We start from the raw sequence: 19638 nt of genomic DNA on the forward strand, positions 1-19638 counted from the left end.
AGAGCGTTGCCTGGTCACACTCCAGCCCTCCCTTGATTGCTTGTGTGGAGTGAAGCCCTGGAGCAGAGCCCCAGCCCGGCTCACCATATTGAAACCAGGAGCCCTAGGAGCTGCAGTCCTCAAAACCCCACCTACCTCAGCTGCCCGCATGCCCTCCACATGTAGGACAGACCCGCCCGTGCAAGCCAGCCTCCAGCCCACAGGAGAACATGAAAATAAGGGAGCGATGGGTGAGTGAGGCCAGAATTAAACAGATGAGAAATCTCTGTTGATCTGTGTCTGCTTTGCCTAACGCTCTGCTGTCCTCTGATGTAGCATCGAGACATCGATTGGCCAGGCCAAGAAGGTTGGGCCGCAGAAGAGCATTAGGGAAGCTGGGACCTCAGGCCAGGGGGAAGGAAGAATGGCAGGGGGCCTCTGGGAAAAGAGTCTTGCTGCAGAGGGAACAGGGAACTTGGGCACGAGCTAGAGGCAGCAGCTGGGAAAAGGGCAGAGGGGACAGAGGGAAGGGTGATAACCCCTGAGCGAGGCCAGGCATTTCGGCTAGTTCACTGGGTAGTTGCTCAACTTTCGACACTGTCGGAGTGGACAAAAATTTAGGCAAATAGAAATCGAAGTGGATGGTTCTGACCACCACAATCAGCAGAGAAAGGAGGGACAATTAGAGAATTCAAAGACAGGTAAAGAAGGTGAAGTAGAACAGTTCATTTTTAATGATTACAGCTTGGTATCCAGAGGGCTTAATTCATTCAATCGTATTTTTTGAGTGCTTAATGTGTGCAGAGCACTGTACTAAGCGCTTGGCAAGTACAATTCACAGATGGAGACAGTCCCTACCCAGCAACGGGCTCACAGTCTAGAGTCTGAGGGTAGAAGTTGAAGTGTTACTGACCCGTGTCATATGTAAACTGACCTGGCTACCAATAATAACAATCATAATTGTGATATTTATTAAGAGCTTTCAATGTGCCCAGGCACTGTACTAAGCACCAGGATAGATACAAGCAAATTGGGTTGGACACAGTCCCTGTCCCACATAGGGCTCACGGTCTTAATCCCCATTTTACAGATAAGGAAACCATGACACAGAGAAGTTAAGTGACTTGCCCAAGGTCACACAGCAGGCAAGTGGCAGAGCTGGGCTTAGAACCAGGTCCTTCTGACTTTCAGACCTGTACAGTATCCATGAGGACACGCTGCTTCTTTACCAATGGGTCAATCAATTAATGGAATTAATTTGATTTCATTGTGCAGTGCAGTACAACCAAGGATTGATCTCCTTCCCAGTTTCACTGCTCATAGTTCCTAACTCTGCTAAATAGTTGTTCATTTAACACAGCTAAAGCCACGACCTCAAAACATCTATGTTAACACACACTGAAAAGTATCATCTCATTAAACAATCACTTCTTGTCTTGCCTGGAATAAAAATGATCACATGCTGTTGTTTAAACTATTATCTTCCAGTTTCTTAAACACTAATTTCTGTCATAGGTAATATTTTTGAGACCAGGACAGTGAAGTTGGAAGGTACGGAACCAGATTTCACTTCCTAGACCCTGACTTCTGTGAGTTTCATGAGCTTATGTAATACTTCCTTCGGTTTGAAGTTCCGGCAAGATCTACATAACCATTTCAGGTTTCTGCAAAGTGTGAATGTGACTGTGCAGTTTTCCCTTCAAGTTGTTTTCACATATTTTCTCTGTCCTGTGGGATTATCAAGCCACCAAGTTGTTTCAAGATTCTCCATCATCATTAGAGTTGATTTATTACTTTTTAAATGGCCAATGTATTATCCATTTAGCTTGGTGACCATTGTAACAGAAAAAAGTTCTCCCTTTTCTGTTTATCATCGTTCTCCTCATATGATTGTATACAGTGGTTGATGCTGCTTATTTATTTCACCTTAAATTATATGGTTGTAAGATTAAAAAAAAAAAGAGAGGCCTTCCCCAGTTCTGAGGCTATCCCAGAGAAACCAAATTTAAGTCACTGTTTCATTACTTTAGAAATGAGAAAGGAAGTTCTTTTAGGTGGTCAAGAGAGCTCTTAGCTGTTGCAAAAAACTGTGTCTCCACTAGAAGGGAAGAGAGAATTTAGAGGTGGGGAGGAGAAGTACATTTCGTGCTAGTAATTTTTATGCCTAATGGAGGGAAATATTTCAAACGAGCAATTATTTGTGAAACTTTAACCCAATATTTATAATGATAATGATGATAATACTAGCAATTGTGGTGTTTGTTAAGCACTTACTCTGTGCCAAGCATTATCCTGGGTGCTGGGACAGATACAAGTAAATGAGGTCTCACATGGGGCTCACAGTCTAAGTAGGAGGGAGAACAGGTATTGAATCCCCATTTTGCAGATGAGAGAACCGAAGCACAGAAAAATGAAATGACTTGCCCAAGGACCCACAGCAGGTAAGTGGCAGACCTGGGCTTAGAACCCAAGTCCTTTGACTCCCAGGCTCTTTCCACTAGGCCATGCTGCTTCTAGCAAAGAGAAATAGCAAATTAAGGAAATTAATCAGGTCATTCAGGCCAAACCTCCACCCCCATTGTCAGTTAAAAACTATTTATTGAATTCTCACAGGAGAGGCAGTACTGAACTGAGTACCATAACCTGGGTATTTCAGACAAAGGTACTTTTTATTAAAAAAAAAAGAAAAAAGGAAAAATCCAAATGTTACACATAATTGCTTCAGTTCTCCACTTTCCTTTGCTAATCTCGACCTGGTTTTGGACTTTCAAGCACTTAGGGAAATTTGATTAATTTGATTTGGTTCTTAGTAGATTCAGGGGCCACCCCTGGCACTTAGATTGTCAGAGGAGTCAATAACTAGCCTGGCACAGAAAGAGGCTGCGGGCTTCCCTTACTCCAGAAGCTGGAACTTCTAGGCCAGAGATGCCTAGCTCACAGGTGGAGACATCTATGCTGTTTCTTTTAGAGGTTTATAGAGGTTGTAACTGCTCTGTTGAGAGGCTTTTTTTTCCTCCCCTAAACCCAAGAAGAGTGGCATTCTCCCCCTGTATTCCTTAGCTTTTTAAAAAATTACGAAGGGCTACGGGAGTTGAACTATTAGGTGACCTTATATTCCTTCATCACTTTGATCATCATCCAGTGAACTAACATGAGTGTTTGTGTTTATTTTTTTCATGAGACCTTTTCCCAGGAAGGTCCAGGGAAGCTTTTCCCATTATTCCTTTTGTTTTTTTCTATGAAATGTCAGGCCAGTCACCATGCCTTTTTCTTAAAACTGTTGGATATCCTGTGATCCAGCAGCTTAACTGAAGTGCTATTACCCAAGGACTTTCTTATTTCCTCAATACATGTTTTTAGATTTTCCTTATGCCTTTCAGAAGAAATATTTTTTTCTTGAAAGTATATAAAAAATGAATTCAGGACCTCTTGACCCTATTTAAGTATGATAAATATATCACTGGTAAAGATGACATCATGCGCTTTGGAGCTGTGGAATCTGTCGAATGTTATGCCACAGATATTCTGAAGTATTTCCTTCCATTACTGGAGCAACCGAATCTACCTGTTTTGGATTTTTCAAGCACTTCGGGGGACGGGGGGGGCAGCTTGGGAAGGAAAACGAGGTGGGCAGTATTGTGACCCACAAAATATGTGCAATGAATCTATGAATTGGAGATGGTTCTCACAAAATTGCAACAGTGAAATCACGTTTTGTAAATTAAAATCACATTTGTGTTTACTTACTGTGACTACTGTTCAGACGATTCAGAAATCCTTTTTATAGGCTTTATTGGCAAAAAAAATCATTCCATGTCTATGGATAATGTCTCAATCTTATGTATATATGTTTTATTAATATGTAAATATTTAGCTATTTTTAAATTACTATGTTCTTAAAAAAATCCAACAAGGGACTAGTTGTGAAGATGGTGTAGAACATTGTGTTGTGATATCAATCTCTGAGAAGCTCTTTATGTCAGTTCTGAAAGAAAACAATAAATTACTTTAATTGAACATGCAAGTTTCTTAATTATGTATCAGGCGCCTGAATTTATGAAGAGGAGTCAAAACGGCCTGATAATTAGAAGGTAATTTATTAATATTCCTGTATTCTTGTGGAAAAGTGATGTTTCCCTGTAAAGTTGATGAAAAACCTACAGATGGCTACCAAAATAAGATTCTTCAAATGTTGGTGAATAACACTCTGCCTACCAGACAGATCAATGGCTATATCAAATCCCACAGTAACACTTGAGCATTAAGTGCTGATATGCTTGAAGCCTAATTTTAAATGAATTAGGTGGTTTTATAATCTTCACTTAAAAGGTTAAGCTCTGCTTCTATGGAAACAACACATCAAAAGGACAAACCAATTTTCTGTAATGTAAAGTAGCTGCTACTCCACAATAGGCTCTATTCTCCCCTTCCAACATTGGGGATGCTAATTGTGCTCATATCCCCTCCCCCTCCCCCTTCTCCATTGCCCTTAAAATAGCCTGGTCTCCATGCAATAAGACCCAAACGGCTGCTAGGTACCATACGTGCTGTGGGACTGAGTCTCCCTCAGAGGAAGCTCAGCCTGGGCCATGACCAAGGGTAGAGAAAAGACAACTGGCCAAGATAGAACTGCAACAATTTTCCCTGTCAGTCAATCGTATTTACTGAGCCCTTAGTGCGTGCAGAGCACTGTACTGAGCACTTGGGAGAGTACAATACCACAATAAACAGATGTATTCCCTGCCCACAATGAGCTTATAGTATAGAGGGGGTTACAGACATTAATATAAATAAATTACAGTTATGCACATAAGTGCTGAGGAGTAGGGATGGGGAATGAATAAAGGGAGCAAGTCAAGGCGATGCAGAAAGGAGTGGGAGAAGAAGATAGGAGGGTTTAGTCAGGGAAGGCCCCTTGGAGGAGTCGTGCCTTCAATAAGGCTTTGAAGATGGGGTGAGTAAGTGATATGAGGAGGAAGGGCGTTCCAGAACCAGAAGCAGGAGGTGGACAAGAGGTCAGTGGTGAAATAGATGAAATCGAGGTACAGAGAGAAGGTTGGCATTAGAGGAGTGAAGTGTGTGGGCTGGAAACACCCAGCTACACCGAAGGGGAACACCAACATTGACTTGAAGCAAAGCATGGATTGTTGCCCAGCCTGGATGGGTAAATCCTAGAAGGTAAGCAGCCTCCCATTTCCCCTCTGCTTACATGATGGTACCGCCAAACCCTCTCTCACCCAGCTGTGTAAATAGAGCCTTTGTTTGAGTAACTTAATCCACCCAGTCTACTACCTGGCTCAAGCCAAAATTGCCTCAAAAAATATGTTCCTTATTCATCACTAATAAACGATGATACCCTGCTGAAGTAAAATGGCCAAAAAACTCTCTATCTCATAAGAGGACCAGCAACCTGATCATCTCACTGGTTTTGCTAGTAAGTTGCATTATTCCTAAAATGTGCCCTCTCGGAATAAGAGTGTCACGTGTGTTGTGTTGTTGCAGTGTAGTCATTGAAATAGTTAAGCCTTCTTAATTTTGAGAGCGTAAGGAATGCAGGTTTTTTGCAACTCATTATATGAGGCATTTATAATGCCCCTATCAGTGGGCTGCCCGGATACACTTGGCTTAGTTAAAAAGAACATTCTTATCATGTGTATGGAGTGTACCCCTCCTTCCTTTCCTAATTGTCCGCCTCCCCAGATAAGGTGGAAAGTTCACCAGCTTTCACCATTTAAGCCAAGAGAATGCCTGCATGAGTGGAGAATATGGTTGTTCCATTTCAAAGCAATACTCTGAACTTCCCCAAATCCTTTCTCAGTGATTCAGAAAAGTTAACTCAGAGATTCTTATTATTAGACCTGTGAAATACCCAGAAGGAGCACTCATCCCCATTTTACAGACCAAGAAACTAAGGCCCCTGGGAAAGGGATTAGTTGATTATTAATAACTGCGGTGTCTAAGTGCTAACTATGTTCCAGGAACTGTACTAAGTGCTGAGGTAGATACAAAACAATTAGGTTGGACATAGTCTCTGTCCCACATAAGGCTCAGGCTCATACTCTTAATCCCATTTTACAAATGAGGTAATTTAGGCACAGTGAAGTTAAGTGACTTGCCCAAGGTCATACAACAGACAAGTGGCAAAACTGGGATTAGAACCCAAGTCCTTCTGACTCCCAATCCCACGCTCCATCTACTAGGCCACGCAGTTAAACAACCAGTCACTCTCTCTAGAAATAGCGGCCTGAATTTACAACTCCCAGATAGTTCTCTGCCATGCTGCCTCTCTAAATGTGCTTCCCTTCCTGAGATTTGACCCTTTTCATAATATATCATTTTTATTGATTTTCTTGGCCATTTAATTTTTAAAACTTTGGAAAAGCTCTGAGAAGTTGAAATGTTTTGTACCTAATTCCTGCCCACAAAGAACTTACAGTGTAGTGGGGAAGACAGACATTAGAATATATTACAGACAGGAGAAATGACAGAGTATAACAATGTGTACATAAGTACTATAGAGCAGGGGTGAGTGTGAAAGTGCTTAAGGGGTACACATCCAAGAGCATAGGAGATGCAGAGGGGCAGGTGAATAGAGTGGGGAAATGTGGGGTTAGCCAGGGAAGGTCTCTTGGAAGAGGTAATGATTTTAATAGGATTTTACAGATAGGGAGGGTCTGTCAGATATGAAAAAGAAAATATTTCTATGCTAGAGGGAGGACATGGGTAAGAGGTCAGGGGTAAGGCAGAAGAGATTGAGTTACACTGAATAGGTTAGTGTTGTCCCACTCTCCAACCACAACCTTCTTACCTGCCTTCTCTCCTACACTCTCCTTCCCTGTAAATCTGTCCTGTTCCCCCACTGAGAGCTCCACTCTTTTGACTCCCATCCAATTTTCTAATGTCATCATACCCCAACTTGTCTCCATATCTAAACTGCCTTCTCTTAACACACAAATTCACACCCTCAACACCACCCTCTCAACTGAACTCAATTTCCTTACTCCCCTGTCCTTACGGTGATGTACCACCAAACTTCAGGCATGGATCACCTCCATAGTAGGTTCCTTCCACTCTTGCACAGGAGCTGCCAACCTCAATAATCAATCAATCAGTAGTATTTGTTTAGTTCCTAAAGTGAACTGAACTAATTCTTGTCTTATGCCATCGAGTCGCCTCTGACCCATAGTAACGCCATGGACACATCTCTCCCAGAACGCCCCACCTCCATCTGCAATCATTCTGGTGGTGTATCCATAGAGTTTTCTCGGTAAAAATACAGAAGCGGTTTACCATTGCTTTCTTCTGCACAGTAAACTTGAGTCTCTGCCTCCGACTCTCTCCCATGCTGCTGCTGCTCAACACAGATGGGTTTTGACTTATAGCAGATTTCCTTCTACTCACTAGCCACTGTCCAAGCTAGGAATGGAATGGATATGCCACTAAGCACTTGGGGAAATATAACAGAATTAGTAAACACACTCCCCTCCCTAAAGAAGCGTACAATCTAGTCAGACATATAGACATAAAAATAAATTGCTTTAGGCAATGTGTGTGGGCTGGTTGTAGTAAGAGATTAGTAAGATCAGATTGGAGGGATAAAGCTGATGGTAAGGAGTTTCTATTTGATGAATGGGAAACCATTGGAGGTTTTTGAGGAGTGGGAAGATTTGGACTGAATTTTTTTTTAGAAAAATGGTCTGGGCAGCAGAGTGAGGTATGGACTGGAAAAGGGAGAAACAAGGGGCAGGGAGCTCAGCAAGGAAGCTATTGGCAATAGTCAAGGTGGGATATGATAAGTGCCTGGATTAGCATAATAGCAGTTTGGGTGGAGAGGAAAGGAAGGATTCTAAATATGTTGTGAAACATTTGGTGACAGATTGCATATGGGGGTTGAATGAGAGATGAGTTGAGGATAGTGTCAAAGTTTCTGGATTGTGAGACGGAGGTGATGTCTACAATGATGGAAAAGTCAGGAAGGACAGGGTTTATATGAAACATAAGCAACTCTGTTTGGGGCATGTTAATTTTGAGGTGACAGTGGGACATCCAGGTAGTGATGTCCTGAAGATAGGAGGAAATGCCTTTAGGATTAAGAAACTTTAGGATCGAGCTCCTTTGATCATTTAAAATGAATTGATTCCAGCACCAAGAGCAATTCAGGGTATAAAATCAATCAAAGTCCTTATTCCCCCAACTTCCATTATTGGGCACCCTCCACTGGAATCCTCCCTCATAACTACCCTGCAGAGTGAAGCCCAGTCATTGTAAACCCAGAGGGAACATCAGTTGTTAGTGAAGTTAAGGTGAACATCCTTAGCTGCTCCGATACAACCGAATGCCAATTGCAGTTGTGATCCTTTCGGAGCTCAACTTTGTGTTCATTCATTCATTCAATAGTATTTATTGAGCGCTTACTATGTGCAGAGCACTGTACTAAGCGCTTGGGATGAACAAGTCGGCAACAGATAGAGACAGTCCCTGCCGTTTGACGGGCTTACAGTCTAATCGGGGGAGACGGACAGACAAGAACAATGGCACTAAACAGCGTCAAGGGGAAGAACATCTCGTAAAAACAATGGCAACTAAATAGAATCAAGGTGATGTACAATTCATTAACAAAATAAATAGGGTAACGAAAATATATACAGTTGAGCGGACGGGTACAGTGCTGTGGGGATGGGAAGGGAGAGGTGGAGGAGCAGAGGGAAAAGGGGAAAATGAGGCTTTAGCTGCGGAGAGGTAAAGGGGGGATGGCAGAGGGAGTAGAGGGGGAAGAGGAGCTCAGTCTGGGAAGGCCTCTTGGAGGAGGTGATTTTTAAGTAAGGTTTTGAAGAGGGAAAGAGAATCAGTTTGGCGGAGGTGAGGAGGGAGGGCGTTCCAGGACCGCGGGAGGACGTGACCCAGGGGTCGACGGCGGGATAGGCGAGACCGAGGGACAGCGAGGAGGTGGGCGGCAGAGGAGCGGAGGGTGCGGGGTGGGCGGTAGAAAGAGAGAAGAGAGGAGAGGTAGGAAGGGGCAAGGTGATGGAGAGCCTCGAAGCCTAGAGTGAGGAGTTTTTGTTTGGAGCGGAGGTCGATAGGCAACCACTGGAGTTGTTTAAGAAGGGGAGTGACATGCCCAGATCGTTTCTGCAGGAAGATGAGCCGGGCAGCGGAGTGAAGAATAGACCGGAGCGGGGCGAGAGAGGAGGAAGGGAGGTCAGAGAGAAGGCTGACACCGTAGTCTAGCCGGGATATAACGAGAGCCCGTAATAGTAAGGTAGCCGTTTGGGTGGAGAGGAAAGGGCGGATCTTGGCGATATTGTAGAGGTGAAACCGGCAGGTCTCGGTAACGGATAGGATGTGTGGGGTGAACGAGAGGGACGAGTCAAGGATGACACCGAGATTGCGGGCCTGTGGGACGGGAAGGATGGTCGTGCCATCCACGGTGATGGAGAAGTCTGGGAGCGGACCGGGCTTGGGAGGGAAGATGAGGAGCTCAGTCTTGCTCATGTTGAGTTTTAGGTGGCGGGCCGACATCCAGGTGGAGACGTCCCGGAGGCAGGAGGAGATGCGAGCCTGAAGGGAGGGGGAGAGGACAGGGGCGGAGATGTAGATCTGCGTGTCATCTGCGTAGAGATGGTAGTCAAAGCCGTGAGAGCGGATGAGTTCACCGAGGGAGTGAGTGTAAGTGGAGAACAGAAGAGGGCCAAGAACTGACCCTTGAGGAACTCCAACAGTTAAAGGATGGGAGGGGGAGGAGGCTCCAGCGTAGGAGACTGAGAATGATCGGCCAGAGAGGTAAGAGGAGAACCAGGAGAGGACAGAGTCCGTGAAGCCAAGGTGAGATAAGGTATGGAGGAGGAGGGGATGGTCGACAGTGTCAAAGGCAGCAGAGAGGTCAAGGAGGATCAGAATGGAGTAGGAGCCATTGGATTTGGCAAGAAGGAGGTCATGGGTGACCTTAGAGAGAGCAGTCTCGGTAGAGTGGAGGGGACGGAAGCCAGATTGGAGGGGGTCTAGGAGAGAATGGGAGTTAAGGAATTCTAGGCATCGATTGTAGACGACTCGTTCTAAGATTTTGGAAAGGAAGGGTAGTAGGGAGATAGGACGATAACTGGAGGGGGAAGTGGGGTCAAGAGCGGGTTTTTTTAGGATGGGGGAGACGTGGCCGTGTTTGAAGGCAGAGGGGAAGGAGCCCTTGGAGATCGAGTGGTTAAAAATAGAAGTTAAGGAAGGGAGGAGGGCAGGGGCGATGGTTTTAAGAAGGTGAGAGGGAATGGGGTCCGAGGCGCAGGTGGAGGGGGTGGCACTTGCGAGGAGGGAGGAGATCTCCTCTGAGGATACTGCAGGGAAGGATGGGAAAGTAGGGGAGGGGGTTGTTGGGGGGGAGGGGAGAGGCGGAGGGGTGACTTTGGGGAGCTCAGACCTGATCGTGTTGATTTTCGTGAGGAAATAGGTGGCCAGATCATTAGGGGTGAGAGATGGGGGAGGGGGAGGAACAGGGGGCCTAAGTTGAAGGTGCAACAGAGGGAGGAGAACATGTATTCATTTCGTGTAGAGGATTGTGCTCTTTATGATAGTGAATTAGTCAGGTCTCCAATAGAGAGAATCACCGGTTGGTTTTGCAAGGGGAAAGTCCAGGGCTGTTCCACTTTCTGCTGCAGAAGTTGTGCCTTACTTACAGGAAACATATGTAATCAGTTCATTCTGGGAGCTGGGGCCTGCTCTGAAAGCTGCCTAGGGTCCTGGACCAAGCCACATGACAGTTGTAGCATCCGAAATTAACCAAATCTGACTGCTTGAGCAAACAGAGAAGAGACCCCTGATGGTGTATACATTCCTGTGTTTTTGTAACAGCAAGTAGATGCTCTGTTGGGTGACTTGGTCTCTATTGAAATATCTCTGTAAGATCTGGCAGGAGGGGTATCTGGAGAATTCACTTGCCTTTCAGTGACAGCTACAGCTACAATGTCTTGTCACTCAGATAATATGTTCATCTAACCTATTTACAAGACTCCAGAGATTACCGCTTTTCTTTGGGAAAAAAATAATCATTCTTCAGTTTAACAGGAAAAAGGATATCCTATCTGTAACTTGAAAGGAAACTGGAGATGGTGCTTTATAAAAAATGTATTAGTTGCAAGACGAGAAGGAAACCATCTAAGGTGTAAGTGCATTTGACACATCGGTTCAGAAGAAAAAGCTGGCTGGGCCTTTGGGATTTGGGGAAAAAAAGAACTACCTATGAAAAATAAAATAACCTGGGAATAGCTATAACAAAGCAGCATGCAGTATCTAACAAAGGACTGCTTTCTTATGGGGCTACTGTTCTGCCGTCTAGATTTATCTGGTGCGCATGTGTGTGCGTGCGTGCGTGCCTGTGGGTGTATGTGTGTGTACAAGTGCATGCAGCTTCAAAGGTAAAAATGAAAACTCGTTCAACTATTCCTTCCTCTTCTACTCCCCTACTCTTTCTCCTTGTGCCCACCAAAAAAAGCATGGGGAGGGAAACTAATTTGAAACTGGTACAAATTACTGACCAGTTTTGTAACTTACTTACTGTTAAATTGTAAAATTGTAAGTTACCGGTCTTGAGACACCGGGATCTCATTAGGGCAGGAAAGGGGATGGTTAAGAGGACATTGGACCCTAATTGTGTCGGGGTGGATCAAATTGTTAGTGAAGTTAAGGTGAACATCCTTAGCTGCTCCGATACAACCAAATGCCAATTGCAGATATGATCCTTTCGGAGCTCAACTTTGTGTTGAAGGTGCAACAGAGGGAGGAGAACATATATTCATTTCGTGTAGAGGATTGTGCTCTTTATGATAGTGAATTAGTCAGGTCTTATCGTAACTTACTGTTAAATTGTAAAATTGTAAGATTGTAAGCTCCTGAGGGCAGGAAATGAGTCTACCATTTCTGTTGAATTCTTCCAAGTGCCTAGTACAGTGTTCTGCGCTCAGTAAGTGTGTGATAAATAACACTGATTGTTTGACTGATTCCTGTTTAATTCACGTTTGACTGCAATTATGAAAGAGGACCTGCTACTGCCTCCAGGCCCTGTACTTGGTCAAGAGATGGCTGGTGATTGACAGGTGGGGTGAAGCAAGACAATCATATATAAAGCACGTTGCCTTAAAACCAATACTTGGGCTTGCAAGTATTTATGCTTGTCTCTCCCATTAGATTATAAACTACCAGAGGGCAGGTTCATTCATTCATTCATTCATTCAGTCAGTCATATTTATTAAGCACTTCTTGTGGGCAGAGCACTGTACCAAGTGCTTGGGAAGTACAGTTCAGCAACAAATAGTGGCAATCCCTGTCCATAACAGGCTCACAGCCTAGAAAGGGGGAGACAGATATCAAAACAAGTGAACAGGTATCAGTAGCATCATTTTAAATAAAAAGAATTATAGATATATACACAACCATAATAGAAATAAATAGAATTATAATTATAAATATGTACATTTATACACAGGTGCTGAGGGGGTTAGAACAAAGGGACCGAGTCGGAGCGATGGGGAGGGGAGGGAGAGCAGAGGAAAAGGAGGGGCTTAGTTCTATATCTTTTGTTCCTGGGGTGCACTCCCAAGCACTTAGTACAGTGCTCTGCCAACAGATTGATAACAATAATAATAATAAGAATGGTGCTATTTGAAACTCCTCATGGACAAGGATAAGATCTACCTACTCTATAGTATTGTTCTCTGTCAAATACTTAGTAGGGTGATCATCATCATTGTCACGAATATTCAGTGAATGCTTACTGTGTACAGAGCACTATACTAAGGGTTTAGGAGAGTACAATATCATAGAGTTTGTACAATAGAGTTTTCTGCCCACAAGGAGCTTACGGTCTACACATTTGTGGACCATGACCTCTAAGGGACCCAATGAAGCCCAGAATGGCCATCCTTGGGGGACACTCTTGGGATGGAGCACTGGAAGGGGTTGATGTGAGTCTGAAACCCCCCTGGCTCTACTCCCCTGGAACAAGACTTGCACTGCTGATAACTGGACCAGAAACTGGTGTAGCGTTTCAAACAGAGATTAAGAAAAGGGGAAGAGGGAGCTTATACTTCTCAGCTCTCAAGTGTGTACTGCCACGTTCTCAGGAGCTACAGGATTGCACACGTCCACAGTATTTTCTTGCATTTTTTCTCCTCTCTACTTGCAAGTGCAGGTAAAGCAGAGTACCCATGATGGGTATTTGTTTGGGGATTCTCTCTCTTCCTGTAGCCACCCAGGCCTAATGCCCTCCCAGTACACACAAAACATCAGCAGTAAAGGCCACAGCTCTACTGCTGCTGCAGCTGTCACCACTATGTGGCAGAGAGCACAGCCTTCTGGTAGGTTATCATATCCTCCCTTCCAAACTCTAAAATCCATTAACATTAGGCATTGACACTACATTTTTGGTTGTTGATAATCTCGTCATCAACTGAATCAATCAATCGGTTGATCAAATCAATCTTTAAACCCAGAAGAAGGTGCCTCACTGATACAGTCCGTCTCTCTTCCCCTCCATCCTCCCCTCCCCGCCCATCTCCATGACTGGTCCCTGTCCCCTCAGGTGCGGTACCGATCGGAACAGCCAATCAGAGAGTGGAGGAAGCTGTACCCTTAAAGTCCCATCCAGTAGAGCAGAGGCGGCGGTTCTGTGATTTGTCTGACTTAGCTTATTTGACAAGTTTTAATTAGTTTTGATTTCCGCGGATTGGAATTCTTGCACAGTTTACTTTTAGACAATGAATTTTAGGTACTTTGTCACATCCCTGGAGGCAGACCTGGGAGAAGGGGAGAGAGCTCAGGGAAGAAGAATGAGTGGAACCTCTCTTCCCTCTGCTACTGAAGATTGCCCATTCCCCAGCCTATCCCACAAAGCAGGAAGAGGGCAGATCCAATCATTTCCAGTTTTCACATGGGGAATAGGAGGCTGGAGAAAGTACAGAACTTGTTCTAGAAGAGAAGCAGTTCTCTTCACCTCCAATCTAATCCCTGGATCCGGGAGTATTTGGGACACACAGGTCATACATCTCAGGAGACCATGGTGTTTTTGATAAGGGTTAATGTGGATTATTCCTTCCTTCCTGGCCTTGAAAGACAAGAAGACTCAGATCTGCCACTAGCATTTCCAGGGGGCAGAAGAGACTTGGGGTGGGGTCTTCGTCTGGAGCTCTCTCACCAAATGAGTCAAATCACAGGCTACCACTAGAAACCAAGAGGGAGAAGTAAATAATGAATGGAAATGTGGTGCTTCACTGTGTCAGAGCAAGCTTCCTCAAAGAACCTCAAAGGGCCATTTTTCTGAACAGTATTGGTAAGGCCCTTTCTACTTGTAAAGACTCTTCTGACACACTTTAACACAGGGCTGTGCTCCAAAGGATTTGGATCTAGTGGGGTGAAAAGAAATTCCTTAGTGGCAGTAGAAGTGAAAATTGTGAGGACCAGACACTCAGGGAATATTTTTGTTCTGAAAGGTAAGACACTGGCTTCCACATCTGGGACTGTGTGATTTCTCTGGCAGAGAAATCTCTGTGCATCACCTCAACAAAATACCACAAACCAGATGGGTGAGGGGGCAAGAACTTCAGAAGATCAGCAGCAAGACCTGCTGTCTAATTTTTTTTGTTGTTTTTAGTAATCGCTTACTATGTGCCAAGCACTGTAGTAGATACAAGATAATCAGGTCCCATAGGGGGCTCACAGGCTAAATAGAAAGGAGGCATCTCCATTTTGCAGATGAGCAAATTGAGGCATAGAGAAGTTATGGGACTTGCCCAAGGTCTCACACAGGATTAGAACCCAGGTCCTCTGAATCCCAGGCCTGTGCTTCTTTCACTGGGCCACGCTGCTTCTCAATCCTTCCTGAAGACACCCAAGTTCCTACTCACTTGCTGTGAAGCACCAAAATTGTAAAACAAGTGGTAAGCGCTTAGCAATAGACCAGGAAACACCCTACTTGAGTTTTAGTTAAGTAACAAGCAAACGTTCTTCTTAATATAAAATCTTAATGGGTTGGGCTTGGGCTAATTTATTGGCCTGCACCTTATTTTCCTTATGTAAGAGCAGTGACACGGAACCAGCAGAGACAAATAATCATTATGTTGTTCAATGGCTAATGAACCATGCCAAGTGTTGTTGCACAAGCTAAGGGGAAGGGAATTCTGGGCTTTCCTGGGCGTTCCTGCTGCTTCTGATTCCACAGAAAGAGCATTTTCAAAAATAACAATAAACAGAGCAAGATGTGGGGAAAAGATGGTTCCCTCCGATTTTTTCATTAAGTGCTTACTTTGTGCCAAGCTCTGTAAGAAATACTGGAGTAGATACAAGGTAATCAGGTCAGGCACTGTCCCTGTCCCACACAGAGCTCACAGTTTAAGAGAGAGGAAGAGCAGGTATTTCATTCCCACCTTACAGATGAGGAAATTGAGGCACAGAGAAGTAAAGTGACTTGGCCAAGGTCACACAGCAGGCAAGTGGCAGAGCCGGGCTTAGAACCCAGGCCCTCTGGCTCTAGGCCTGTGCTCTTTCTACTACGCCATGCTGTCTCTCCCTGGAGCTAAAGGATGCCAGTGCTTCTCCTCCAGGGAGAAAAATAGTTGCTTCAGCTATTTTCCTTAAGGAAAGGCAGGATAGCGTCTTGCCAACTTCTCCAAGTCCCAAGACAACTGAGCTGACAAAATCCTGCACCTTCAAGGGACCAGAGAGGGTCAATTTTGTCTTCTCCATCCCTGCATTTCATTCCGTGTCTAACTTCCTCCCATTCCCTTCTCCACAGACCACAGCTGGGTATATTAAAAGGAGATTTAAATGGAAACAAGTTTGATCCACCTCGACACAATTAGGGTCCAATGTCCTCTTAACCATCCCCTTTCCTGCCCTAATGAGATCCCGGTGTCTCAAGACCGGTGTGTGATCCAAGGCAATGAACCAGAAGAAAGATCTCACAGTCGGCCACCCCAAGCGGCCTCTGCATATTCTCCCATTGCAAAAAAAAAAAACAAACCCAAAAAAAACCTCTCAAGATGATTTTTCACAAGTAGGTCAGGTGTGATTTATCATACTCTGAATGCTAACAAATCCTGAGGATGCAAAACCTATAGCATATGTATAAATAATTTAGTTCAGCTGTGTAAACATTGATTCAATGCTTTAAAAAAAAATGAACAACATTGTTTATCTGAGATGTTGGGGAGTTTTTTCCCCTTCTCGCTCTGGATTTTTTATTAGTTCACCAGTGCAAATAAGAAACTTGTTATAAAAATGATTAGCTCTGCAGAGTCTTTCTCCATTACAGAAATCTGAAGTTAGGTGGGTTTCTGTTCCACTGAGAAATGGGATATTTCTCTGACCGTCCTTTGTTTCCTGCAGAAAGCGAGGTGTCCTTTGTGCTCAAAAACACCTAGTGCGGTGTGGCGCCTCTATGTTTTCCAAGGACAGCAGAACCAATTTTGTTTGTAACTGGCCAATTTTAGCTGGAACAATGTGGTCTTCTGTTTGAATGAGATCTAAATAAAGAGGTGTGTTGGATCCAAACTTACCTTTCCTTACAACATGCTGGATTCTGCTGCCCTCTCGAGATGGACTCCCTAGAGACCGCATTTGAAAGTTAAGGGGCTAGAACCCCCGGGGGAACTGTGTGGGGATACATCTATGCACAAACCGGCTACTTGGTTCCTGTAGTCTAGTATCCCCTTTTACTTTCACTGTTTGACTCACTGGGGCTAATAGGGATGAGCTGAAAACCTCAGTTTGGGTCACTTCTTTAGCCTCCACCCCCACTCCTCTCTGCCGGAACCTACTGCCAGGGCTGCTTACAAACAGCAACAACTGGTCCGTCGTGTTCTAAGTGAAAAAAAGTGTGACCTGGGAGCCAGAGGACCTGGGTTGTAATCCAGCTCCACCACTCAACAGCTGTGTGACCTAGGGCAAGTCACTTAACTTCTCTGGGCCTCAGTTACCTCATCCCCTTTAGGACTGTAAGCTCGCTGTAGGCAGGGAATGTGTCTGTTTATTGTTATAATGTATTCTCCCAAGCACTTAGTACAGTGTTCTGCACATGGTAAATCCTAGATGAATACGTTTGCTGATTGATTCATCTGTAAAATGGGGATTAAGACTGTGAGCCCCATATGGGACGTGGACTTTGTCCAACCTGAAAACCCCCAGTACTTAGTACAGTGCACTTAACAAATGCCTTTAAAAAACTAAACAAACATACAAAAAAAAACTGGTTTGTGTGGACCCCTCCTCTCCCTTCCCCTGCTATTGAGCCAAAAGAGGGGAGCGGAAGGTAGCAATTAGGGGGGAGGGCCTCAGACTGGATGAACAGTGTGGAAGCAATATTGTCTAGTGGAAAGAGCACAGACCTAGGAGACAGCGGACCTGGGTTCTAATCTCTGCCACTTGTCTGTTGTGTGACCTTGGGCAAGTCACTTAACTTCTCTGTGCCGTAGCTACTTGATCTGTAAAATGGGGAATAAATCCTACTGCCTCCTACTACTTAGACTGTGAAACCCATGTGCCACAGGGACTGTGTCCAACCTGATTATCTTGCGTGTACCCAGAGCTTAATACAGTGCTTGGTATATAGTAAACACCAAGAACCATAAAAAAAGGACAGGTTCTAAATCAAAAATGTCTACTCTATTCAAAAACCTAATATCCCTTTACAGGGAAGCCTGCTGGAAACATTCCCTCAAAAGTCACTCTCAGTGTAGCCTAGCAAAAAGAACCCAGGCTGGGAAGTCAAATGACCTGGGTTCTAATCCTTGCTCTACTGCTAGTCTGCTGTGTGACCTTGAACAACTCACTGAACTGCTCTCTGCCTCAGTTTCCTCATCAGTAAAATGGGGATGAAATACCTGTCTCCCTCCCCTTGAGATTGTAAAACAGTGACTCTGTCTTGTTTCTACCCCAGGGCTTAGAACAGCTCTGGCTGCTAGATTATACCATCAACAATGAATTGACACAGAGAGGCTTCATTTTCATGAGACTTATATATCTTTTTAATTGATATGAAATGCCCAGAGTAATGACTCTGGCTGAGCATTACCAAGGAGATGTAAAACTGGACGGAAAGACAGTGAGCCAAGGAAACACAAGAAACACAGCTGTTCCAACTGGTAAAAGCTGCAGAGAAAGGAGGTTCTTCTTCCAGTGTGAGCATGTGAAGAGGGGCGGCTCTCATACTATTGTTTCTCCTCCAGTGTGAAACTTTGTGCAGCTTGGCTGATCTTGAGAGCAGAAGCAATACAATTCTGGGCCAAACCAAAGGACAATGAGGATTCAATCCCCTTTCTACCTCCTGCTTATACTGTGAGCCCCATGTGGGACAAGGACCGTGTCCTACCTGAGCGATTTGTATCTATCCCAATGTGTAGAACAGTACTTGACACTTACAAAGTGCTCAACTGATACCATTAAAAAGAAAAATGAGTCCATACAGGTCAGGGTTTCAAAGTTGAATCTTTGGTAAGAGAGAGACAAGGATTTGAGTCTTCCACAGGCACTGAAGCATGTCGTATGACTTCTTTTCCCAATTTGTATCACCACTCGGTCTGAAAAGTCCCATATTGCTAATGTCATACAGTCAACTATTAATTCCCAAGAGAGATGGAAAACACGGTGAGGTTGGAAAAAGGAATGGCGTGGATACTCCCACTTTTCACTGAGTCAATACTTTCAACTTCCTTCCCCTCAAAACTACACCAACCTTGCACACCAGCTACTAAAGTCTTTCATCGTACAGACTGAAGGTGAGTGGAGTAGGGGATTTTTTTACATAGGGCTGAGAACAAAATAAATACTTATGGTGTATTGTCAAATTGAAGGGCTCAGGAGCCGACAGATGAATTCACACTGACCTCACCCTGAATTCACACTGAACTCACCCACCTCTATCCCCTTCTTCAACCCACTCCCCAGTCCTACCTCTGTCCCCTCGCTCACACTGTCCCCTCCCCCACCTCAGTTTGGAACTCCCTCCCTCCCCTAATCAGATTTCCCCATATCACAGCTCTTTCTCCATTCAGAGCCCTCCTAAAATCTCACCTCCCTCGTCAAGCTTTCCTTGATTTATTTCCCAGCATCCTGAACCATATCATCCTGATTTACACTCTCCCTAGCACTCATGTATTTAAGTATACTCAGTGATTGATTTTGACCACCCTAGCTCTAAATTCTTCATGTCTGCCTCACCCATTAGAGTGTGTGCTGCTTGTGGACAGGGAATATTGCATTTCTCTATTTGTACTTCCAAGAGCATAGTCCAGTGCACTGAATAAGTGGATAGTCAATAAATACTCCTCTACTCCTGCTGCTACTAAACGGAGAAATTTAAGCATCACATGCCTCATCTTCCCCCTCCCACCTCCTTGCAGAGGGATGTGTAAGCACAGAAAGGGTCAGAGATAAGATGTGGAGGAAGAAAGAACAGTGGGCCCAGACTAGAATATTGACAACTGGAAGGTCAGCCCTGGAACAATTGAGACTTGATAATCACCTACAAAGGGATTGTTCTATATTGTATTGGAACTGTATTCATGTAACTTTGCCATAAAGTTACTTGCCTGTGAGACAGGACCTGAGCAGGACTATGGTGAGGCTTCAAATCATCACGTGTGTGTCCCCTTTCCCAGAACTACAATATACTCCGATCTCCAG

At 44.4% G+C, this 19638-nt stretch overlaps 1 protein-coding gene across 2 annotated transcripts in view; it reads left to right on the top strand.

Annotated features, from left to right (window-relative positions):
• Positions 1–2270, top strand: part of BEND7 (BEN domain containing 7) — a 67143-nt gene extending 64873 nt beyond the window's left edge. For both annotated transcript variants that reach the window (XM_029078366.2, XM_029078365.2), the window contains exon 9: positions 1495–2270. In XM_029078366.2, coding sequence (XP_028934199.1) covers positions 1495–1556 — 62 coding nt within the window. In that variant the 3' untranslated portion in view covers positions 1557–2270. The remainder of the gene's footprint in view (positions 1–1494) is intronic.
• Positions 2271–19638: the final 17368 nt, after the last annotated feature.

Source organism: Ornithorhynchus anatinus, chromosome 13 (assembly GCF_004115215.2).
Source record: "Ornithorhynchus anatinus isolate Pmale09 chromosome 13, mOrnAna1.pri.v4, whole genome shotgun sequence".
NCBI classification, from domain to species: Eukaryota; Metazoa; Chordata; class Mammalia; order Monotremata; family Ornithorhynchidae; genus Ornithorhynchus; species Ornithorhynchus anatinus.